Raw genomic sequence first — 26,385 nt, forward strand, 5'->3', positions numbered from 1 at the left:
AGTTAACGTCAGTGATCCTTTCAGAGCGGCGTTGTTGGTGTTGGTGGAGGCCGAGGGCGGAATGAGAGCCGGAGTCGCTGTCATCTCCGATCATTGTGAAATCATCGAGTTCAACGTCCATGTCCGTCACCTGCGTAAGCTTTTGGAGCTCTCCTCCAAAGTCAATGTCAATGTCATTGTCTGTGTCGTCGATAGAGTTCATCATAACTCGCCTCATTTTCTCGCACAAGATTGTGATTTTATTTGGGTTGTGGAAGATGGAAGGTGTGCGTGGATATATATAGTGCAGCAGCAATATACTATATTATGATATGATATATTAATATTAATATTAATATTAGTTATTTAGTAAATATGTAAAATATGTCTCACATCTAGTAATAATAATAAAAATTATTATTATTAGATGTATGTTTATTTAAAAATTATATTGTTTAGTAAATATATTGTTTAATAAATGTATGTTTATTTAAAAATTGAGAAATTAAATATATTTCTACCATTTGTTTTTACTTTTCCTCCTACCATATCAAATATTGACATGTATCACTTTTTGTTAGACATTTAGTCTATTCTTAATAAAAGAGTACTTTGTATGACACGTGTCCCTCTTATGCACCTCCTCCTTGCCACGTGTCTTAATCAGGATTCTCTATTGCAAAATTTCCCGCCCATCCTTTACAGCAAATATAGATACAATCACCTCCTTAAATTCAGCTCATTTACCTGCATATAAAATCAGAAAAAATTAAATATTGATACATCACATCCTAAAATTCAGGTCAATTACCTGTATATAAAAACAGACATTTAAGATATTAATCCTATAATTTTGGTAAATTTATGGTCAATCCTACATTTATGGTAATTTGTTTTACAGCATATATTTTGAAATTCAAAAAATAACAAACGATATTATCATATCCTGTAATCCTGTAAATCAGGAATTAAATTAACCCAAATCTTTGCAGAAAAAAAAAAGAGAAAACGAAATTGTAGTCAAAGATTTTAATTTGAAACAATTTCCCACTAATCAGATCCAAAAAAATCAAGAAAAAAATCGGCAAAATAAAATACTTTTCTGCAATTAATAAAATTTTTGTGCTTCATTACTGTCTCCATATTTATATTAACCCATCGATGCCCATAATCTTCTACTGCTTTGCCCTCAAGTTTGAGTTTCTTAACTGCTCTGCTCTACCGATTTGCAAAAGGTTAGTAAAACACTTATTTATATTAATTTTTCAAATTAACATCAACCAGCACATCTATTTCTGTAATTTCAATCTTTCTTTTTCTCTTTTTTTTCTGTCTTTGTGTTTAGAATGTAATTCATTTCTTTGCCTTTGTTTGTTGAACATATATTTACATCAATTAATTGACTTTCATTCTTGCTATATTTGCACGCAATGAAGGTACGATTTTAAAAGTTGTTATTTCTTATTATATGTTTACACAATATGTTTCAATAATTTGATTTTACATTTCATTCAATCCCTTCACTACTTTAACTGTTTCACATGTCAATTGCTATCTACTCTAATGCTACACGAAAACCATGATAACTATACATTAGGTTATCAGCTTGGTTGTTCTTTGATAATTAATTCAACTTATTTTACATTGCTTTTTCGATCCGTGTCATTTTATATATGTTGATTTTTCTGTGCAGAGAAATGGCACAGCCAAATGTTACTTTGATTTCGGATTTGGATATACTTAAAGATGATTCAACTATCAAAGTTAAAGTGATAAACCTATGGAACCTTTTTTCATTCTATAACAAGGATGAACTTTTCTCGATTGAATTAATCTTAATAGATGAACAGGTATTTTACAACTTAACACTATATATTCATTACACATTCAAAATTTAATATGATTTCATGATAATTTTATATATCATACTTCTTTTAGGGTACCAAGATCCAAGCAAATGTATTAAGAAAAAACATCTATCGATTCAAAAACATTCTAAAAGATGGCTTGGCATTTTACATACAATGTCCAAGCTTTGCATCTCAAAGGATGGGTGGTTTTACTTTAACTCGGCAACATCATAAACTTACTTTTGTCCGTAACACTGTTCTTACGGAGTGTCATGACTTTTCTGGACCTGCATTTGGTTTTGAATTTGTTGATTACCAGACTATTATCTCATTGACCCATCCTGAAAACACTGTTATCGGTTAGTTGCAATTTGTTATAGATTAATTATTGTCAATTTTATGGTTTGAATAGTATATCATGTTTTTAAAATCATAACAAAATTTAATTCATCTTTTTTGATGTTCATAGATGTTATTGGATTGGTCGTTGCAATTGGTGAGATGGGGAGAGACAATGATGATGTCAAAAAACACAGACTCAACATCCAAATCCAAGATGCAAAGTTTGTTATTTTATATTTTATTTCATTTTTTTGGATATTAGATTATCTAATTATAATTTCATTTAATTTAAAAGTTTTATTTGGCAGTGGTTTGCAACTAAGTGTCAATTTGTGGGGTGATTTTGCTTACAAAATGCAAGGGTTTCTTGATAACAATCCACACAATCTTCGTATCATCGTTATCATTCAATTTGCGAAACTTAGTATTTGGAGAGGTATACTATAGTATTTTGTTATTAATTATTTTTTTAATCATTAAATTAAGACTTATTAAAATCTTTTTTATAGATCGCCCCACAGTTAACACCTATTTTGTCGTGTCGAAGCTGTTCATTAACACAAACATTGATGAAATCAATGTTTTTAAGAAAAGGTATTTTATGTTATATCATTCTAATTTCTCCGATTAACTTTTATGTCACTAATATCAATTATATGTGATTAATATTACTTATTTGTTATTTCATTATAATTTCTATATTTATCTTTTATGTGATTAATATTATTTACTTTTCTTTATTTCATTCAAATTTCTACAATTAATTTTTATGTGACTAATATTAGTTAAAAATTTTTAACAGACAGTTTGGATGGAGATGATCGCCCTGATTCATCCACAAATACATTCACACTTATGAAGTCTAATAAAGTTTCTGAACATGATGATTTCATGGTTAAGTTTCAGTTGAAGACAATTGCTGATGTTTCAGAACCTGTGGAGGTGCGGTTTTCATATATTTTATAATATTTATTGTGACAACCCCAAATCTATTTCCGTTACAAACCCCGTTTTCACTAACGAAACGTCACTATACGTTATTTTATGCAATATTTGGAATCGTCAATAGCCGAATATCTAAATTTATGCATGGCTTAATATTATCATAAGAAATATAACTCGTATGTGTTAACCCCGTTTAACCTAATAGGGTTGTATTACCTTTTCAACCACTTCACCCGGGTAAAAAGTTTTAACCCAGGTAACTTTAAACATCGGGTAGCCGTGTATCGGGTGCGATTCCCGAGACATATGCAATGGGTGTGCACAACATTTGAACACTCATTTACTACACACCCACTCTCTCTCTCTCTCTACTTTCTCTCTCTAGACTCGAAAACGACCCCGATTCCGCTAATTTCCGACTTCCAAACGTAAGTACTCATCCTCTATCTTATTCTAGACATGCTTCATTGAATTTGAGGGCCAAAAATCATAGGAATCAAGGTTCAAAGAGGAGTTTACGGCCTAAGAAGCTCCTTAGGCCGTAAACCCCCAAATCCAAGCCAAAGACCAAGTTTTTCCTTCTTGTATGTTAGTATACTAATTAAGGCTTATAACTAGAAGGGTTTGGACATTAAAACACAAGAAAATGATGCTTAAAAAGGAGTTTACGGCCCAAGCATGTGCTTAGGCCGTAAACACCTCAAACACCCCACAAATCCATGTTTAAGGCTCCAAAAACTCTCCTAGGGTGTTTAGTAATTTAGACTTGACAACAAGGAAGGCTTAAAGGCATTAAACATCATCATTTGAACATAAAAAGTGGAGTTTATGGCCAAGGCTAAGCTTGGGCCGTAAACACCCAAACTTTTGTGTCAAACAAGCCCCTAAACTACCCTAATGCATGAAAGGAATTTATCTAAGGCCTATGGAAGTGTGTTGTACCATTAAACACTTCATTTTGACACCAAATGAAGAGTTTACGGCCAAGGATGTTCTTGGGCCGTAAACTCCCCATAAATATGTGCCAAATTGTTCCAAACTCACTATAGGGCCTTCTAGGATTTTTCTAAGCCATTTGGGACCATGTTGTACAAGTAAAACCATCATCTTAAAGGACTTATAGGAGTTTACGGCCCAAGGACAAGTCTTGGCCGTAAACTCCCCAAAAATATCACAAAATATGATGTTTAATCCTTCCCTCTTGGTCCAAAACACACACCACTAAATCAAGGAAGTGAGATAAGGCCTTAAAACACACATTTTGGAGTGTCACAAGAGTTTACGGCCAAGCCTAGGGGGCTTACGGCCGTAAACTCCCAATGGGTGGCTTTTAGGCTATAAAATCTAAGAAAGTGAGCTCATGGACCCTCCTATAAATCATCCATGGCCTTGTACCACTCCCGGGGACCCTTTCTAGGCCTTAAAACCCCGAAAACGACACTAGGATGTCCAAATTCTATAATGAAAAGCATAAGATGATTAACTTCTTGTAAAATACATATTTCATATGACATTAGGGTTCTAAAAGGTGCTCAAGTGGTTATCTGGTACCAAACGCTCAATCGACACTATTACCCGATTTACCCGATTCACCCGATTTCCGCGATTTCAGGTGAGTTCATACCCCTTAATGAACCTTTCAAATGTTTTAAATGTTTTAGGGGGGAGATACAAGTTGCTTATAAATGTTTATGCAAAGTTTTACAGAACGAATTCCGAGTTACAAGGATTAATCACATGTGATTCACTACCCTTAGTTCAAATCACATGTGATTTGTCCCTATGCCTTAAAAACAGGTTTTACCCTTTTCAAACTATTTTTAGACAGTGAATCAGAATTTATATGTTCTTTTGGAAACATACTTTTATTTAATCAATTTGCTTAGAAAATGTAACCAGTCTGATATATTTATATAAATAAGACTTGGAGGACTTAGGACCGATATCTCGCCTTATTTCCTGTTCTTGTTTGATTGTGGGCTTAGGGTAGTAGTTATCCGTCCGACTGTCGTTGATTTCTTACTTATATAACCTGTATATCAGTATGGTATACGAATATTACCACTCTCACTTAATGCTAAAGTCACTAACATGCTAAGAAACATCCCCACTAAGATAACCATAATAGGTATGGTTAGGGTCGCTACCGCTACTACTCGCTAAAGTTATTATTATCTACACTATAATACTCACTATTACTAGACGGTACACTAGTGAGAGAATGCACTATGACCAATACTAAAAGATTTCTACACTATAACCATAGAGAAAACACTAAACAAACAATAATACACTAAACCGCTACGAGATACTCTATTCGCTATTCACTACGCCCAGAGTGTTCCAGCAGGAGACGACTCTACATGTATAGATCTATACGGGGGCAGACGCTATTACATCCCGACTGTTAACTCAGTCCGCGCCGTACAGGCCCAGGGATGCCACTACTTCACTACACGGTGCATGACCGGGAAGGTTATAGGATTCTCTATTATTCTCACTATTGGTAAATTACAAGGAATACCCTACAACTACACTAAAATACTACACTAAATGTTAAACCACATCCCGAAGTAAGTAGGTATCTATCACTAAAGGAAGCTCGCACCTCTATCATGGATCACGGGCTTAACTTATCCTGTCACATTTGTTATTTGGAGATTTGCCAAAGAATTTTTACAATAAATTGTTTTCAAAGAGATAAAGAATGCACACTTTTCACAGATTGTCACTTACAATGTACTTCCTGGAAAATATGGGATTTTCTAAATTTCTACTACTTATGAACATAAAGGATACATTTTTAACACTAATGCTTTGTATACAAAAACTCACACTAAACTCTTATGAACTCACCAGCTTTATGCTGATAATTGTTTTCAAAATAACTTGTATCTTTAGGTCAAAGATAGACAGGTACAGACGCAGCATTTTGGAGAAGGTGGAGTACACAAGACCCATCTCTTATTTTTGAATTACTTTTGAGTGATTGTTAAACATTACAAAACACGCATGTAATTAAATTCACTATGTAATACTATGGTTGTATGATTCTTGTTTCTACTATTATGCAATTGTGATGATACTGTTCACTACGTCCTCCACCCCGAAACGTATTCCGCCGTTATCGGTTTTGGGGTGTGACAGATTGGTATCAGAGCATTGTTTATAGTGAATCAAGTATATCAACCTATAAAAGATATACGAACTATAAACACTTCGGGACTAAAACACTCTGACCAAGAATATATATACTGTTAAGTATCTAAAAGATCTAACTAAGTATATATACTCACATCACTATAAAACACAGGAATTCGTATTATTCTAGAACAAAACAAAAGTATTAAGATTGTTGGGCAGCACAATTGGGTTTAGAGACATATAGTCACATTGAGGATGATGTAGCCTGATCAACTACGTTTTCCTGAGAGTGACTAGCATGTGCCTAAGTTCGGTTGTGATGTTGCAACGAGTCTAAAACTTACCAACAATACTACAATAACGCTAACATAAGAATACTATAGGAGTATTCTGTATCTCTAGATTATACGTATGTGTTATCATCAAGGGTCGTTACTAGTAGGACAATAGTTGCTAAGTGGATACACCACGATTACATGTGATTGGGACGCTATAGACTCAGAATCTGCAGCCTTTGCTTCATTCCCTGTTCTTGTTTGATTGGGGGTCTGAAGTTAGGGTAGTTTATTCGAAGGACTATCTTGCTTCGGTTACATGTGATCGGTATGCACTATGCAAGTATTGGGTCAAATGGTAATGATTCCTCCTATAAGTATCTTAGAATAGTACGTCTATTAATCTTCTTTCCCCCTTTCTCGCGTAGATAGCATGGCTGGCTTCCACCTACCCGGTGATCCGTACTTTCCGAACCAGGGCAATGGAGGATGGCTCGAAGAGGAGTCAGACGACGATCACCCTATTCCTTTGGATGATCATCATGCTGAAAGCTTCTCGGATAGCTCGAGCTCCGAGCCAGAAGTCAACAACCAACCTCCTGAAGCCCCGAACCCTAACCCCCGACCGGCATTTCAGGGCCCCACTCCTATGTGGGCAATATCCTTGCATCGATGGAGCGAGGAGCAGGGTCAGCCCTTACCTTACAATGGAGACCGAAGCTTCTACCACATAAGCGAAGGAGGATCGGCGGATCGGGTTCTGCCCATCATGATTCGAAGAATTGCCAGGAATGTCGAGCAAGGTCAAGCCGCTATTGGTCGAATGGTAGAAGTGGATGCCAACTCAAACCTCAATACTGTTCGCATTCGCCAACTCGAGGAAGCCGTGGACAGGACAAGGAGGACCAACGAGGCTCTGCAGCATCAGCTGGCTGCATCCCGAGCTGAAGTTAGGGAACTCCGAGCATGCCAAAGGACTCATGATCGACACCTTCAAGAAGTTATGCGTCAACTAGAGGATCTGAGGATTCGCCCGACAAGCAGCCGTCGACAGTAGAAGACATCTAGTTACCTCACTCTTTTGTTTAAAGGACTAGCCTTTTATCCCTATGTTCCGTAGATCTTTTGTCTGTAAGCATTCCTAGTTTAAAAGTACTCTAGTTGAACCTCTAAACTGCCAATATTTTCTCTATGGTGTGATGTAAGACCTACTGTTAGGTCAATTTTCATGAACTTCTGTTGCATCATTAATACTAGTATATTGGCAGTTGATTTCTCTATTGCTATAACTCTTACCCTGATCTTGGATTATGTTGATTTAATCCACGAAACGCACTATTCATGTTCGCAATAGGCTCTTACTATTGCTATCATATGATCTTCCAGTGAAGGATGCCTCCACGAAAGCGTCCCAGCAGAGGAAGACCTGAAACTCAAACCCCTCCTCCACCACCTCCTCCTCCGCAGTTCGATCCGGTGTTGTTCCAAGCGGCTGTGACTGCGGCTGTAACAGCAGCCATGGCTCAAATGAACTCGGGTGATGCGAGCGGTGGGAATTCTAGATTTGGTGAAGTCCACCAGCGAGTGCAGGGATGCACTTATAAGGACTTCATGAATTGTAAACCTGCTTTCTTCGATGGTACCGGAGGAATTTTGGCGTTGTCCCAATGGTTCGAAAGGACCGAAGCTGTATTCGAGATGTGCTCTTGCCCCGAGGAGAGCAAAATCAAGTTCGCTACTGCTACCCTCACTAACAGGGCTTTGTCATGGTGGAACGGCCATGTCAACGCACTCTCCTTGGTCACAGCTAATGCCATGGGCTGGGACACTCTAAAAGATCTCATGCGAGGAGAGTACTGCCCTAGGGGCGAAGTCCAGAAGCTTGAGGAAGAACTCTGGAACCTCAAGATGAAGGGGACCGACATAACGGCTTATACGGCCAGGTTTTGCGACTTAGCGGCTATGTGTCCCAACATGATCCCCTCTGAAAGCAAGAAGATTGAACGTTACATCTGGGGTTTAGTGCCCCCGTATCGAGGAAATGTTCTGGCTTCACGCCCTACCACTTTCGACAGCGCCAAGGAATTGGCCCAGAGTCTGATCAATCACGAAATCTCCTCCACTCAGCAACAACAACCACAACAACCACTGCACCATCCGGATCGTCCGACAGAAAGAGGAAACGATGGGATAAGAAGAAAGGCAAGAAAACTCAAACCGCCTCCAGGGATCAGCAAATTGTGGCGGTTCATGCTGCCACCACCCCGGCCGCACCAGCTGCTCCAGCCCCACCGAAAGCTTACAGTGGGAATTTGCCTAAGTGTCCCAAGTGCCCTTTTCACCATAACGGTCCATGCCGTGAATTGCAGTGTTCCAACTGCGGACGGAAGGGCCATACTGTCCGATTTTGCAAGGCCCCTCCCAAACCTATTACACAGGTTCCTGGTACGGGAGTGACCCCGACGTGTTATGGCTGCGGCGAAGCGGGCCATTTTAAGAAGAACTGTCCGAAGACTACAAATGCTGGGGGAACTGGAAGGTTACTTGCTATCGGTCACAATGAAGCGGTGGCCGATCCCACGGTGGTCACGGGTACGTTTCTTCTCAACAACTCTTATGCCTGTGTCTTATTCGATAGTGGTGCAGAAAGAAGCTTCATAAATCAAAACATTAAACACCTACTCAAACAAACCCCTCAACCACTAAAAGAAACATTCGTTGTAGAAATGGCTAATGGGAAGACAGAAAGCTCTAATGAAATTTATATAGGTTGTACTCTCACGTTAGATGATCACCCCTTTTTAATCGATCTTATACCAGTCTCAATCAAAAATTTCGATGTCATTGTTGGTATGGATTGGCTAAGCCTTCACTACGCCGACATCCTATGTTCCGAAAAAGCCATTCGCCTGAACTTTCCGAATCGAGAGACCCTAGTGATATACGGAGATAAGCCAAGTACAAACCTTCGTATCATCTCTAGTATTCAGGCTCAGAAATACTTGCGCAAAGAATATCGCGCCTTTCTTGCTCACGTCGTCGACACTAACCAGAAATCGAAAGATCCAAAAGACATTCCAGTAGTATGCGATTTTCCTGATGTCTTTCCGGAGGATCTCCCAGGCCTACCTCCCAAACGACAGGTTGAATTCAGAATCGACCTAATCCCAGGAGCTACCCCAGTAGCTAAGTCGCCCTACCGACTAGCGCCCGCCGAAATGCAAGAACTATCCGGTCAACTCAACGAAATGCTTAGCAAGGGTTTCATAAGACCGAGCTTCTCACCTTGGGGAGCTCCGGTCTTGTTCGTGAAGAAAAAGGATGGGTCATTTCGGATGTGCATCGATTATAGGGAACTCAATAAACTCACGATCAAAAATCGCTATCCTCTCCCTCGTATCGACGACCTATTCGATCAACTCCAAGGAGCCAGTTACTTCTCCAAGATTGATCTTAGATCGGGGTACCATCAGTTGCGGGTGCTCGAGGAAGATGTTCCAAAGACAACTTTTCGAACCCGCTACGGGCATTTCGAGTTCGTAGTGATGCCCTTTGGACTGACTAATGCCCCTGCAGTATTCATGGACTTGATGAATAAAGGTATGTCGTCCATATCTAGATCAGTTCGTCATCGTCTTTATTGACGACATACTTGTCTACTCTCGGAGCGAGGAAGAGCACAGAAGCCATTTACGATTAGTACTGGAAACCCTGCGATCCGAGAAGTTGTATGCGAAGTTCTCTAAGTGCGAGTTTTGGATCCGGAGAGTAGAATTCTTAGGGCACGTGGTCAGTGAAGACGGAATCCACGTGGACCCCTCCAAAATTAAAGCTATTGAGAACTGGTCAGCACCAAAGACGCCTACGGAAATTCGTCAATTTCTAGGCCTCGCGGGCTACTACCGTCGATTCATCCAAAATTTCTCTCGGATTGCGAAACCCCTCACCATGCTAACACAGAAGGGTGTACCATTCGACTGGGAAGAGAAACAGGAGAAGGCATTCCAGACCCTGAAGAGAGCCCTATGCACCGCACCAGTATTATCCCTTCCCAAGGGAACAGAAGATTTCGTCGTTTACTGTGATGCATCCAATCAGGGACTCGGTTGTGTCTTAATGCAACGAGGCAAGGTTATCGCCTATGCCTCGAGACAGCTAAAGAACCATGAAGTGAACTACACTACTCACGACCTCGAGTTAGGAGCGGTCGTCTTCGCACTAAAAATCTGGAGACACTACCTGTATGGGACGAAGAGCGTGGTGTACACTGATCATAAAAGCCTCCAACATATACTGAACCAGAAGGAACTCAACATGAGACAGCGTCGATGGGTCGAACTACTTAACGATTACGACTGCGAAATTCGATATCATCCGGGGAAAGCCAACGTAGTAGCAGACGCCCTGAGCAGAAAAGAATATTCCGGACGAAGGACCAAGTCGCTAACCATGACCATACACTCACATCTATCTATGCAGATCAAGGAGGCTCAGCTGGAAGCCTTAAAGCCTGGAAATGTCGCGGGAGAATCCCTGCGAGGAATGGATAAAAATCTGGAGGTTAAGGGTGACGGAACCTATTACTTTATGGACCGAATCTGGACTCCACGCCATGGAGGTTTTAGGGATTTGGTTATGAGAGAAGCACACAACACTCGTTACTCCGTCCACCCGGGTTCAGATAAGATGTACCTGGATCTCAAAAAGCTTTACTGGTGGCCGAACATGAAAGCGGAGATCGCTACCTTTGTAGGTAAGTGCCTTACTTGCGCGAAGGTCAAAGCAGAATGTCAAAAGCCATCAGGACTCCTCCAACAACCGGAAATACCAGAATGGAAGTGGGAGCGAATCACAATGGACTTCATCACCAAGCTGCCCAAAACAGCAGGTGGATTAGATACCATTTGGGTCATCGTTGACAGGTTGACCAAGTCCGCCCACTTCCTACCCATCAAAGAGACGGATAAGATGGAAAAGCTCACTAGGACTTATATAAAAGAAATAGTGCGATTGCATGGCGTCCCTATATCTATTATATCAGACAGAGATAGTAGATTCACCTCTAGATTTTGGCAATCATTACAAAAGGCACTAGGGACGAGGCTGGATATGAGTACAGCCTACCATCCGCAGACTGACGGACAAAGTGAGAGGACGATCCAAACCTTAGAAGACATGCTGCGAGCTTGTGTGATCGATTTCGGGAAATCGTGGGATACACACTTACCTCTTGTGGAGTTTTCCTACAACAATAGTTATCACACGAGCATCAAGGCAGCTCCATTCGAAGCTCTCTACGGCTGAAAGTGCAGATCCCCGTTGTGCTGGGCCGAGGTGGGAGACACTCAATTAGCTAAAGGACGAGTTCCTGATAGCGCCCTCACTGGTCCAGAGATCATTCGAGAGACGACCGAGAAGATTGTACAGATACGTGAACGACTAAAAGCCGCTAGGGATCGACAGAAGAGCTACGCCGACAAACGAAGGAAACCCTTGGAATTCTAGGTCGGAGACCGAGTCCTTCTGAAGGTCTCGCCCTGGAAAGGCACGATACGCTTCGGGAAGCGTGGAAAGTTAAACCCAAGGTACATAGGGCCTTTTGAGATTCTTGCCAGAATCGGCCCTGTAGCTTACAAACTAAACTTACCCCGCGAGCTAAGTAACAGACATCCCACCTTTCACGTCTCAAACTTGAAGAAATGTCTGTCGGACGAGACTCTCGTGATCCCCCTCGACGAGATCGAGATCAATGAGAGCCTCAACTTCGTGGAAGAACCTGCTGAGGTTTTGGATCGTGAAGTAAAACGGACGAAACAAAGCCGCATCCCAATTGTGAAGGTTCGGTGGAACGCCAAGCGAGGACCGGAATTCACTTGGGAGCGCGAGGACCAAATGAAACTCAAATATCCTCACCTCTTCGCTTAGTAGTGTTGTAACATCATATCTGTTTGTATCCTAAATTTCGGGACGAAATTCCCCTAAAGGGGGGGATGATGTGACAACCCCAAATCTATTTCCGTTACAAACCCCGTTTTCACTAACGAAACGTGTCACTATACGTTATTTTATGCAATATTTGGAATCGTCAATAGCCGAATATCTAAATTTATGCATGGCTTAATATTATCATAAGAAATATAACTCGTATGTGTTAACCCCGTTTAACCTAATAGGGTTGTATTACCTTTTCAACCACTTCACCCGGGTAAAAAGTTTTAACCCAGGTAACTTTAAACATCGGGTAGCCGTGTATCGGGTGCGATTCCCGAGACATATGCAATGGGTGTGCACAACATTTGAACACTCATTTACTACACACCCACTCTCTCTCTCTCTCTACTTTCTCTCTCTAGACTCGAAAACGACCCCGATTCCGCTAATTTCCGACTTCCAAACGTAAGTACTCATCCTCTATCTTATTCTAGACATGCTTCATTGAATTTGAGGGCCAAAAATCATAGGAATCAAGGTTCAAAGAGGAGTTTACGGCCTAAGAAGCTCCTTAGGCCGTAAACCCCCAAATCCAAGCCAAAGACCAAGTTTTTCCTTCTTGTATGTTAGTATACTAATTAAGGCTTATAACTAGAAGGGTTTGGACATTAAAACACAAGAAAATGATGCTTAAAAAGGAGTTTACGGCCCAAGCATGTGCTTAGGCCGTAAACACCTCAAACACCCCACAAATCCATGTTTAAGGCTCCAAAAACTCTCCTAGGGTGTTTAGTAATTTAGACTTGACAACAAGGAAGGCTTAAAGGCATTAAACATCATCATTTGAACATAAAAAGTGGAGTTTACGGCCAAGGCTAAGCTTGGGCCGTAAACACCCAAACTTTTGTGTCAAACAAGCCCCTAAACTACCCTAATGCATGAAAGGAATTTATCTAAGGCCTATGGAAGTGTGTTGTACCATTAAACACTTCATTTTGACACCAAATGAAGAGTTTACGGCCAAGGATGTTCTTGGGCCGTAAACTCCCCATAAATATGTGCCAAATTGTTCCAAACTCACTATAGGGCCTTCTAGGATTTTTCTAAGCCATTTGGGACCATGTTGTACAAGTAAAACCATCATCTTAAAGGACTTATAGGAGTTTACGGCCCAAGGACAAGTCTTGGCCGTAAACTCCCCAAAAATATCACAAAATATGATGTTTAATCCTTCCCTCTTGGTCCAAAACACACACCACTAAATCAAGGAAGTGAGATAAGGCCTTAAAACACACATTTTGGAGTGTCACAAGAGTTTACGGCCAAGCCTAGGGGGATTACGGCCGTAAACTCCCAATGGGTGGCTTTTAGGCTATAAAATCTAAGAAAGTGAGCTCATGGACCCTCCTATAAATCATCCATGGCCTTGTACCACTCCCGGGGACCCTTTCTAGGCCTTAAAACCCCGAAAACGACACTAGGATGTCCAAATTCTATAATGAAAAGCATAAGATGATTAACTTCTTGTAAAATACATATTTCATATGACATTAGGGTTCTAAAAGGTGCTCAAGTGGTTATCTGGTACCAAACGCTCAATCGACACTATTACCCGATTTACCCGATTCACCCGATTTCCGCGATTTCAGGTGAGTTCATACCCCTTAATGAACCTTTCAAATGTTTTAAATGTTTTAGGGGGGAGATACAAGTTGCTTATAAATGTTTATGCAAAGTTTTACAGAACGAATTCCGAGTTACAAGGATTAATCACATGTGATTCACTACCCTTAGTTCAAATCACATGTGATTTGTCCCTATGCCTTAAAAACGGGTTTTACCCTTTTCAAACTATTTTTAGACAGTGAATCAGAATTTATATGTTCTTTTGGAAAAATACTTTTATTTAATCAATTTGCTTAGAATATGTAACCACTCTGATATATTTATATAAATAAGACTTAGAGGACTTAGGACCGATATCTCGCCTTATTTCATGTTCTTGTTTGATTGTGGGCTTAGGGTAGTAGTTATCCGTCCGACTGTCGTTGATTTCTTACTTATATAACCTGTATATCAGTATGGTATACGAATATTACCACTCTCACTTAATGCTAAAGTCACTAACATGCTAAGAAACATCCCCACTAAGATAACCATAATAAGTATGGTTAGGGTCGCTACCGCTACTACTCGCTAAAGTTATTATTATCTACACTATAATACTCACTATTACTAGACGGTACACTAGTGAGAGAATGCACTATGACCAATACTAAAAGATTTCTACACTATAACCATAGAGAAAACACTAAACAAACAATAATACACTAAACCGCTACGAGATACTCTATTCGCTATTCACTACGCCCAGAGTGTTCCAGCAGGAGACGACTCTACATGTATAGATCTATACGGGGGCAGACGCTATTACATCCCGACTGTTAACTCAGTCCGCGCCGTACAGGCCCAGGGATGCCACTACTTCACTACACGGTGCATGACCGGGAAGGTTATGGGATTCTCTATTATTCTCACTATTGGTAAATTATAAGGAATACCCTACAACTACACTAAAATACTACACTAAATGTTAAACCACATCCCGAAGTAAGTAGGTATCTATCACTAAAGGAAGCTCGCACCTCTATCATGGATCACGGGCTTAACTTATCCTGTCACATTTGTTATTTGGAGATTTGCCAAAGAATTTTTACAATAAATTGTTTTCAAAGAGATAAAGAATGCACACTTTTCACAGATTGTCACTTACAATGTACTTCCTGGAAAATATGGGATTTTCTAAATTTCTACTACTTATGAACATAAAGGATACATTTTTAACACTAATGCTTTGTATACAAAAACTCACACTAAACTCTTATGAACTCACCAGCTTTATGCTGATAATTGTTTTCAAAATACTTGTATCTTCAGGTCAAAGATAAACAGGTACAGACGCAGCATTTTGGAGAAGGTGGAGTACACAAGACCCATCTCTTATTTTTGAATTACTTTTGAGTGATTGTTAAACATACAAAACACGCATGTAATTAAATTCACTATGTAATACTATGGTTGTATGATTCTTGTTTCTACTATTATGCAATTGTGATGATACTGTTCACTACGTCCTCCACCCCGAAACGTATTCCGCCGTTATCGGTTTTGGGGTGTGACATTTATAAACCTACTTTTTTTTGTTATGTATATAGCATAATCAAAATAAAATTAATATGCAGAAAAATACTTTCATTATCGTGGGCACTATAAAGGGAATTTTACAAAATGAACCACGACATTATTTGGCATGTACAAATTGCAACTACAAAGCAATTCGGCCTCCTGGTGCAGAAGATCAAGTTGATGATGAAGGATTAACTGGGTATGAATGTCATAATAAGGATTGCACAAAAAACAAAACTACGGTTATTCCGAGGTTATTATTTTCCTCCTGAATCATTAAAACCCATATTATATTTTATATTGTAATTAATATATTTTGGATTTTCCTTTTTTTATAGATATAGGATTCCGATACGTGTGCAAGACAATACTGGTACTCTTACCTTAACCATGTTTGAAAGAGATGGAAAGTATCTCTTGAAAAAATCAGCCCATGATCTCTTTAAAAACACAGTCAAGGTCGTCTTCCTTGATTAAAATTAAATGATACATTTACTTAATATATTTAGTTTAACTAAATTTTTTTTTACTTTTTTTTTATTGTAGCTTGGTTTTAGTACTCAACTTTATCCCGGAGAGATAAATGCACTGAAAGGTTTGAAGTTGGCTTTTAAAATATCAATCAGTCGCTTCAATGTCTCGAACAACAACAACCAATACAGTATATGTAGAGTCAGTGATGATGAAAAGTTGATTGAAGAACTCGAAAATAAGTTTACCGTTTCACAGGTCATTAATTTATTTATTATTATCATGCTTAATATTTTTACTATTCTTATAAAAAGATTTATTATTATTATTATTATTATTATTATTATTATTATATATGTTCATATTTTTTATTATTTATTATGCAGGTAGGTAATTCACAATCATTTGATATTGGTGAAGCCGATTCTGAATCACAAGATAATAGGATTTTGAAGGTTATATACACTTTATAATAGCATATAATTATTTTATAAATATAAGTTCATATTATAAATTAATTAAGTACAAAATTTTTTTAGGATGCAATTTCTGGGACAGACGACAACATAACACCTTACACTGTTGATAAAAACTCAGCAACAAGTCCTATGAAGGTTTTCAATACACCAACTGTTTTGAAGAGAAATCTGGAAGAAGTTTTTGATCTGGAGTTGAATGAACATTTATCATCATCAAAAAATCCTAAAATATCGCCAGAAGGACGCATTAACCAGATTGTGAAGGTAAAGTTGGAAAAAAGTGGCTGACTTTTTATTTTAAGTTTAAGTTTCGTTAGCTATTGGATTATGATTTATAGACAATGATTATGCATTTTACTTTTCATTAAGTACTTTCACGTTTTGTTTTAGAATTTTCAAACATTTGTTGGGGATGATTGTTTTTTTATTAGTATGTTTAACCTTCATAATATATTATTATGAATGTTAATTTATGATTTAGAAATAATTTTGTTATTTAAATCACTTATGATCTTGGAATAATTTTGTTATTTAACATACACCACATTTAGTTTTTTAATTTTCAAACATATATTATATAGACTTCTATTTGTAGCAGTTGTTTACATTTGACTTTGAATTTGGATGTTTCTTATTCCTATTCTAAAGTAGCCCGGTCTGTGATTGTGATTGTGCTTCAAAATGAGATTGACTGAAGATCTTAATTCTTAATTCTGGTTGATTACAATGTTGTTTATTCATTGATATTTCCAGCTTTGAAGGAGGACGAAAATAACACAATTTAAATTTCACAAATCAAATATTTACAAAAACAAAAACAAATACAAAAAATTTCAATCATATTATTATTACCTGAAGTAAAACCCTGAAAGATTGAGGTTTTGTTAGCTGACAACATTTTAAGAATGGTGTCCACAACTTTAGATTCTTCCATATCTAAAGAAAACAAGAAATTATTAATTTTGTTAGTTAAGTAATATATATTACTACCTATAGCACATTTCAAAATACAATTCTTATTTTGGAACCAATTATTCCTCCGGGAGTCAGAGAAACAGTTATTGATTTAGTGGTTTAAGAGCAAAATTAATATATATTGCTATAAAAGTGTAAACAACAATTTTTTGATAGTAGAATGTTATAATAGGAATAAATAAAGGTACGATGCCTAACGAAAAATTAACATAATATTAGTTCATTACCATTTTTGTCCAATTATCATTTGTTTAGGCTACACATACCACCACCTACCTGTCAATTTAAGAATATTGGTTATAAAATACTAAATATTGTGTATTACATATGTTGATTAAAAGATATGTTAAATAATAAGAAATATAAATAAAAAAAACACAAAATTTTTATCTCAACTAAATATCATCTTAGGGTTGCCATCTTTTAATGAAGAGTTGTGTATTAACAGATTCAATACATTCTAAAATATTATGCAAAACAAATAGACCCTAAGGGTTTCGATATTCAATTAAAATGTGTTTGATACAAATAATTGAATTTAACATATAAATTAATTGTACCCATTACTATGTTTTAGGCAATATAACTAATGATAAACAATTTTAATTAATAAAAGTAGCATTGTTATTTTTCATTTTAACCCTTGTGCATAAAATCCTAAATAAACATCTATGCATGCACTTATACATCAAGTAATAAGAGTTTTAATAAACTATATGGATTTCTGCAATTTGTCACATACCATTTTTATTGGCCTGCAAGATAATGAACAAGTAGTAAAAACTAAGTGATTTTGATTGAAATATGGATTAAAGGTATGCAAAAAGATAAAGTTTGATAAAAATGAACAATGATTTAAACTAACATAAGTATCTTGAAACACAGTGACCCACCAAAACATCTATTCTTGATCACAACTAAAATATGGATCAGATATGGATTATCTGTATTATACATAAAATTGAAAAACTTACTATACAATGATATAAAACTCTTATAATTTAGAAGGTATATCAAATAAAATAATTGTTTTATTTACTCATATGATCCCCTAAATAATCATTAACGAGATTTTGTCTAAAATTTAGCAATTTCAAAATTCAAATGTTTAAACAAACACTCAAATTTCAAAAACCGAACCAAAACCATTTCTACCTTATTGTGTTTCCGCTATTAACGAATGTGAGTTTATTCTTTTGAACGGCTTAACTTTTCGCTTATATCTTCAGTCACAAGATTTCTGGAACAAAGAAAAATAGGTAAATTTTCTTCGACATAATTTATTTTCTGTTAAAAAAAACTAACATTAACCATCAGTTGATCATCTCTTACCTTGAATCTTGCTTTCTTCAAACCCCAATCTTGCGTTCAACCAGTCTCTGAGTTCGACAGCGGGATTACTCGACGTAAGCTTTTCTTCACTTCACATTTCTAATCGGTCGTATATCCTTTATCGATATACATGGATAAACGTTCACAACCTTTAAGAAATCGAACGGTGGATGTGGAAATGTGTATGTAATCAAAATTCTAGGGCTGGGTTTTTTGTTTCATCGTGTTTGATACAGACAAAAGGGAAAGGGGATAGTTTGGGGAATAGTGATAACTTTTAGGTGAGTTTTATTATAAATCAAAAATTATGAATAATCTTTAAAATGGTTAAAATTAAATTTATTTAATTTCTCATGTTTTTGATTTACTTTATGCATAAATAAGGTTTTAAATGTCAACCCGAATATGTTCAACATTTTAATACATTAGCTGTACTGGAATTTTCAATATATATATATATATATATATATATATATATATATATATATATATATATATATAAGGGTAGTGGAATTTCCATTTTATAATCAAAATCGAGCATGAACATAAAAATACGTTATCACTTTCTCTAACATAAAAAAAACCACTTTTATGATCGATAAATATATTATGTTTCTCCAATTGTATTGCCACATAACATAAGTTTCGCATTATGATTTATAACTATTTTGGTTTGTTATTATTATTCAATTTCTTAATTGAAGTTTCTTTGGATTGCATAAGTTACCAATCATTTGTAATACTTATTTTAAAAATATTAATTTTTATAAGTTAACTTTATTGATTTTATTATATATCAAAGAAGAATATGGATCCTACCTATGCTAGAGAAAGAAGAAGAAAGAGAAAGTTATACTTGGATAATAAAAAATCTAAGAATAACTATACCGCGGAATCGTCTCAACGTATATCTATTGCACATGCTACTCATTTTAGCCAATACGGTAATTTTCTTACTTTGTTTTAAATATTTAATATATTTTATTTATTTATTTTTAATCTACTGTTCATTATTATTTTAAAATTAAATAATTTTTTATAAAATATAATATATTTAATTTTATATAAAAAATGTTCTTAAATTATTTACTATCATTTTACAAGTTCAATTAACACTACAGCTTCTACAAACGCTAAAGATACGAGAAAAATTAGAAAGTTATATTTGGATAATAAAAAATCCAAAGTAAATTCTAACACATCTACCCATCAAAAATCACATATTACACATGTTTCTTACATATCAAATAACGGTATTGTTATTCTTTTATTTTATAATTCTTTTTGAACTATATAAATTATATCAAATTGCTAAATTCTAAAGTTTAATTGTTTTTTTATAATTAATTTTATTAGCTTTATTACTAACAATATTTCTTTTTTTTCATTACATAACAGATGTCTACAATCGTCGTAGTCATTTAGTATCTGTAGATAACTACAGAAATTTTACATCACATAAGGAAAATCTAAACTCAGTCAAACCATTTGTATATCAACATACAGCTATTCATTCTCAGTCTGCAGATGTAAATGTTAGAACTCCTTTATCTAACATTTCAAATGGTATGCATTTCTTTATAGACAGATTCTAAAATATATGTTTACCAGTTATATAATTTATACAAATTCCTAACGTTATAATTTGTATTTTTATTTTTTTAGGAAATTATATTTTTCATAATAACATTCAAACACCGCTATCTATTAACAATGATAATCCATTGTTTGGTATTGGCATGACATCTACCGGTCGTTCAACCATCACTCAAAAATCTTCATCAATCAAGTTATCAAAAGGAAAACATCAATTAAAAAGGAAGACTACACACATATCTGCTATACCTATGATTGACTTGACATTAGATGAAGAAATTAATGATGACCATATTATTGAAGATGTTTTTCGCGGTACTTCACAAGGTAATCATAAATATATAAAATTTAATATTTTTATTTAATATTTTTAATTATATTCATTATTTTTAATTTATTTATGGGATTCAACAGATTACTTGGATCATGGAGACCAGATTGTCATATGTCAAATTTGTCATGCAAAAATATGGAAAGATGAATCGCTTAGAGGCAAAAAAAATGGGAATACATCTTATTCGTTATGTTGTGGTTACGGCAAAGTTGAACTACCACCTTTAAAAGAAGCACCATCATCTTACAAAAATCTTTACCGTTCCGTAGATTCTAAAAGCAAACACTTCATGAAGAACATTCGACGTTACAATTCAATGTTTTCATTTACATCCATGGGAGGAAAAGTTGATTCATCCATCAACACGGGCAACACACCATACATATTTAGACTTAATGGTCAAAATTCTGTCAGTTATACATATATGATACGGAGAACGAGATTTCAAATAGATCAACAAGTATTGGGTAAATTTTTACAATTAACTTTAGTAAATCAATTCAATCCATTTTAATTTATTTACTAACAATAAATAACTTTTTATAATATTTTCAGCGGACCAAAGAGTGCTTCTGCATCAAGTTCAATATCATATGATCTCCAGATTATAGAATTTTTGAAGGTTATGTTGGATTCAAACAATGTGTTGGTCAAGTCTTATAGGATGGTAAGAGACAATCTTCACGAAAATCCAGGTGCTAATTTGAAGTTAAGATTAATCGGAAAAAGAGAACAAGATGGAAGGACGTATAACTTACCAACTTCTTCTGAGGTAGCAGCTTTAATTGTTGGTGACATTTGTGATTCAATTGAAAAAAGGGACATCATTGTTGAAACCGCATCTGGATTACTAAAACGTATCAGTGAATTACATCCTTCTTACCTTGCTCTTCAGTATCCATTACTATTTCCATATGGAGATGATGGTTATAGAGTTGACATCCTTCATAGAGGTATAACAGCTTCAAGTAACAACAAACGCCCGACATGTACAATGAGAGAATTTTTCGCTTACAGAATTCAAGATAGAGATCAATCGTTCTCACTAATTCTTAATGCTAAAAGGTTGTTCCAACAATTTTTAGTTGATGGTTATACAATGATTGAAAGTGAGCGATTATATTTCATACGTAAGCAACAAAAAATTCTTAGATGCTAGTCTTATGAGAATCTGCGTAATCACCAAGCATGTGGGAGTACAGATATCTCAAACGTTGGGCAACGTGTGATCTTACCTTCTTCGTTTACCGGTGGTGCACGTTATATGATGCAAAACTATTTGGATGCCATGTCACTATGTAAGTGGTTTAGATATCCTGATTTTTTCATAACCTTTACGTGTAATCCAAAATGGCCAGAAGTTCAAAGGTTTCTTAAGGACACTCCACTTCATCCCGAAGATAGACCGGATATATTATGTAGGTTATTTAAGATTAAGTTGGATGCATTTATTAAAGATTTAAGGCAAAATGAAATTTTTGGCAAAGTTCAAGCAGGTATTTAAAATTATACTTTAATATATATTTGTGTGTGTGTGTATATATATATATATATACCTTCTTTAGTTGCTAACTTCTATCCTGTTTGTATATTTTTTCATGCAGTGGTTTACACAATTGAATTTCAAAAAAGAGGTCTGCCGCATAGTCATATATGTCTATTTATGCATTCTGACTACAAGCTTCCTACAGTTGAATATATCGATCCGATTATTTCTGCTGAGATTCCAAATATTGATGAAGATCGAGAATTATATTCACTTGTCAGGGAGTTCATGATTCACGGCCCATGTGGAGCTGAAAATTTGAATTGCCCATGCATGGTGGATAGAAAGTGTTCTAAAAACTTTCCAAAGCAATTCTGTAATCATACTTCACTTGATTCAGATGGTTTTCCTTTATATAGGAGAAGAAATGATGGAAATTCTGTTGAAAAATCTGGTGTTCATTTAGATAACATAAATGTTGTTCCATACAACAAATATCTGTTGAAAAGATATCAGGCACACATTAATGTTGAATGGTGCAATCAAGGATCTTCTATAAAATATTTATTTAAATATATAAACAAGGGTCCTGATAGAGCGACTATTGCTATGGTGCACAACAATAATGATTCTGATAACAACGATGCAGTCGATGAAATCAAAGAATACTATGATTGTAGATATATATTTGCATGTGAAGCATCATGGCGTATTTTTACATATGATGTTCATTATAGGTATCCTACTGTGATTAGACTGCCTTTTCATTTGCCTGGTCAATAACAAGTCATATATGAGGCAGACGATGATATTGAAGATGTTCTTGACCGTCCTTTAAATGCTTCTTCAATGTTTATATGTTGGATGAAGTGTAATGAAACCAATAAAGAAGCACGAAAACTTACATATGCTGAATTTCCTACAAAGTTTGTTTGGAAACCTAACCTTCAAACTTGGAAGCCAAGGGAAGGACGATATTCTATTGGTAGAATTCACTCGGTTTCTCCTAAAATTGGCGAAGCATATTTTTTAAGAATTCTTTTAAATAAAGTGAAAGGTCCAAAATCATTCGAAGAAATTCGCACGGTCAATGGTGAAATATGTTCTTCTTTTAAAGATGCATGCTATAATTTAGGCCTTTTGGATGATTACAAAGAATACATCGAAGCAATTAAAGAAGCAAGTCTTTCTGGATCTGGTTTTTATTTACGTTTCTTATTTGCCACCAGTTTGTGTAAGCCAGAGATTGTGTGGGAAAACACGTGGGAATACCTCTCAGATGGAATTCTTTATACTCAACAAAAGAGATTGAACTCTCCAGGTATTATATGTTTATTACATTATTATTAAAATTGTATCATATAAATTTCCAATATGCAGTCAATTACATTTTACGTCCCACTTAATCTCTTTTTTAATATGATGTAAGTAATATTGTGTTGTTCGTACAGGTTTATCACTAAACGAAGATCAAATTAAAAACTTGACTTTGTTTGAGATAGAACAAATTTTACTTCGAAACAATTCCAGTCTCAAGCACTATAGAAGGATGCCTTACCCTGATCTTGATTCGGTTTCATCTTCAAACAATCGTTTGATAGCCGAAGAGCTAGATTATGACATACCAAATTTAAAGAATGACTTTGATCGGCTCTTTGTTTCATTAACCGATGAGCAACGCAACATTTTTCAAGATATCATGGCTAAGGTTAAAAATAATAAGGGAGGTGTATTCTTTATTTATGGTTACGGTGGAACGGGTAAGACATTTCTCTGGAAGACAATTTCTGCAGCAATTAGATGCCAAGGAGAGATTGTTTTAAACGTTGCTTCAAGTGGGATCGCTTCTTTATTGTTGACTGGAGGCAGGACAGCACACTCTCGGTTTATAATTCCCATAAATCTTACCGATGATTCTTACTGTAGAATAAATCCAAATAGTGATCTTGCAAGTTTAGTAAGAAAAGCCTCATTGATCATTTGGGATGAAGCACCGATGGTACACAAGCATGCATTTGAAGCTTTAGATCAAACTTTGAAGGATATATTAAGAGTTGTCAATCCTACAAACTCAAATATTCCATTCGGGGGAAAAGTGGTTGTTTTTGGAGGTGATTTCAGACAAATTCTACCTGTTGTTCCGGGTGGCAGTAGACAAAACATTGTTAACGCTTCTTTAAGCTCTTCGTATTTATGGCAACAATGCAAAGTCCATAAATTAACAAAAAACATGAGGTTAACTGTTGGAAGCGATTCATCTGCTGTTGATCGAATAAAGGGTTTTTCAAACTGGCTTTTGGACATAGGAGAAGGTAATCTTAGTGGTCCGAATGATGGTGAAGCAATTGTTGATATTCCAGAAGATATTCTCATTAATGATCCATGTGATCCTATTGGTTCATTAATCAATTTTGTATATCCTTCCATTCTTGAAAACTTCAACATCGCGGGTTATTTTCAAGAAAGAGCAATACTTGCTCCCAAAAATGAAGTTGTTCAAGAAATAAATGATCGGTTGCTAAAATTGATTCCAGGAGAGGAAAAAGAATATTTAAGTTCAGATAGCCTCTGCCAATCTGAGTTTGTCCATGATCAGTTTGATGCAAATTTATACTCACCTGATGTTTTAAATGGTCTTAAAATGTCAGGTATGCCAAACCATAATCTCATTTTAAAAGTCGGTGTTCCAGTTATGTTATTGAGAAACATTGATCAGAAAAATGGCTTATGCAATGGCACTAGACTACAGGCCAAAACTTTGGGCAAATGTGTTATCGAGGCAGTTATCATATCTGGAAGTAATATTGGAAAGCGGAATTTTATTCCAAGAATGTCTTTAACTCCTACTGAAAACAAAATCCCGTTCAAATTCCAAAGAAGACAATTCCCATTGGCTGTATGTTTTGCAATGACAATTAACAAGAGCCAAGGACAGTCTTTATCGAAGGTTGGATTATTTCTCAAGGATCCTGTTTTTACACATGGCCAATTATATGTTGCTTTATCTAGGGTTCAAAGTAGAGAAGGATTAAAATTGTTAATTTTAGATAACCATGGTAAACTATCAAATAAAACATCCAATGTCGTGTATAAAGAAGTTTTTAGAAATTTATAAAAACTTTGTACAACTTTATTATTTATATCAATTTATGTTTTTTGTTTATTTAAAATTTTGCATTATACAAAAATGATTATTTTCTTACATATCTACAAATACAAATTGTTTATTTGATATTCAAACGATTACCATTCTTAATTTCAACCAATTATTATATCATTATCCAATTACATACAAAACATTGCTAAATAATTAAGTTATAATTTAATTGATATTATTTAGAAATTTCTCACCCGTGGTTTCCACGGGTTATAACCTAGTGAAATTAATAATCATTTAATCCACTTGTCAACATTTGATATGGTAGGAGGAAAAGTAGGAACAAATGATAGAAGAATATTTAATTTCTTTTAAAAATTATGTTCAAAATTAAACTATTGCACATGTTTCATTTATCTCCTGTAAAATAAGGAAATAATAACAACCAAAATTATGTGATATGTATCTTTCAAATTATTATCTTTTGGATCGACTAAAATCAATTAGTTAGCGTTAAAAATGCGAGAAACAAGAATTCCACAAATATTGGCAATCAATTTTTTTTAATCACATTTGCTATTCCTCGTCGACAATGCCAATTTTTTGATTTTATGTTACAGTTTGTTATTACAATAATAGACTGTTCAATTTTTATTATTATTACTAGACGTGAGACATATGTATTACATGAGTTAATTTAAGAGAAAATTAAATATAAAATTGTAAACATATGAGAAGTTTGAATTTATAATAAAAAATATGAAAAATATTGAATTAAAGTTAAATTGTTTTTTATTCTTTTTAAATTTTAAAAAATAATTTAGATAAATAAGAAAAATTAATGAAGCTTAGTTTTAGTAATTTGAAAATTAAAAAAGAAAATTCATTAATAAAATTGATATACATTTATTATTATATTTAAATAGTATATGAAATTTAATAAAATAGAAAACCATAAAATAA

The 26,385-nt window shown here is 35.3% G+C and overlaps 1 protein-coding gene across 1 annotated transcript; it reads left to right on the forward strand.

Moving 5' to 3' along the window:
- The first annotated feature begins 1,140 nt into the window (after positions 1 to 1,140).
- On the forward strand, positions 1,141 to 25,440 carry LOC145060027 (uncharacterized). Its single transcript, XM_079007764.1, has 23 exons — positions 1,141 to 1,214; positions 1,325 to 1,327; positions 1,673 to 1,829; positions 1,918 to 2,188; positions 2,299 to 2,392; positions 2,480 to 2,607; positions 2,681 to 2,765; positions 2,978 to 3,113; positions 15,709 to 15,905; positions 15,991 to 16,111; positions 16,199 to 16,381; positions 16,510 to 16,578; positions 16,663 to 16,866; positions 19,712 to 19,853; positions 20,308 to 20,475; positions 20,575 to 20,832; positions 20,920 to 21,104; positions 21,254 to 21,306; positions 21,395 to 21,948; positions 22,042 to 22,335; positions 22,444 to 23,034; positions 23,128 to 23,646; positions 23,777 to 25,440. Exons 1-23 carry the CDS (start codon positions 1,141 to 1,143, stop codon positions 25,438 to 25,440), a joined length of 6,150 nt encoding a protein of 2,049 aa, XP_078863890.1.
- The last annotated feature ends 945 nt before the right edge of the window (positions 25,441 to 26,385 follow it).

The sequence above is a fragment of the Lactuca serriola genome, chromosome 6, assembly GCF_051521515.1.
Source record: "Lactuca serriola cultivar US96UC23 chromosome 6, Lser_US96UC23_V15, whole genome shotgun sequence".
NCBI lineage: Eukaryota > Viridiplantae > Streptophyta > Magnoliopsida > Asterales > Asteraceae > Lactuca > Lactuca serriola.

What these genes read in the sequence shown, in the direction of transcription:
- LOC145060027 (XM_079007764.1), top strand. Translation starts at nt 1,141, where the DNA reads ATGCCCATAATCTTCTACTGCTTTGCCCTCAAGTTTGAGTTTCTTAAC. An exon ending in TCCTGAAAACACTGTTATCG is followed by an intron (nt 2,189 to 2,298) that starts GTTAGTTGCAAT and finishes TGATGTTCATAG; the next exon opens with ATGTTATTGGATTGGTCGTT. An exon ending in ATGTTTCAGAACCTGTGGAG is followed by an intron (nt 3,114 to 15,708) that starts GTGCGGTTTTCA and finishes ATTAATATGCAG; the next exon opens with AAAAATACTTTCATTATCGT.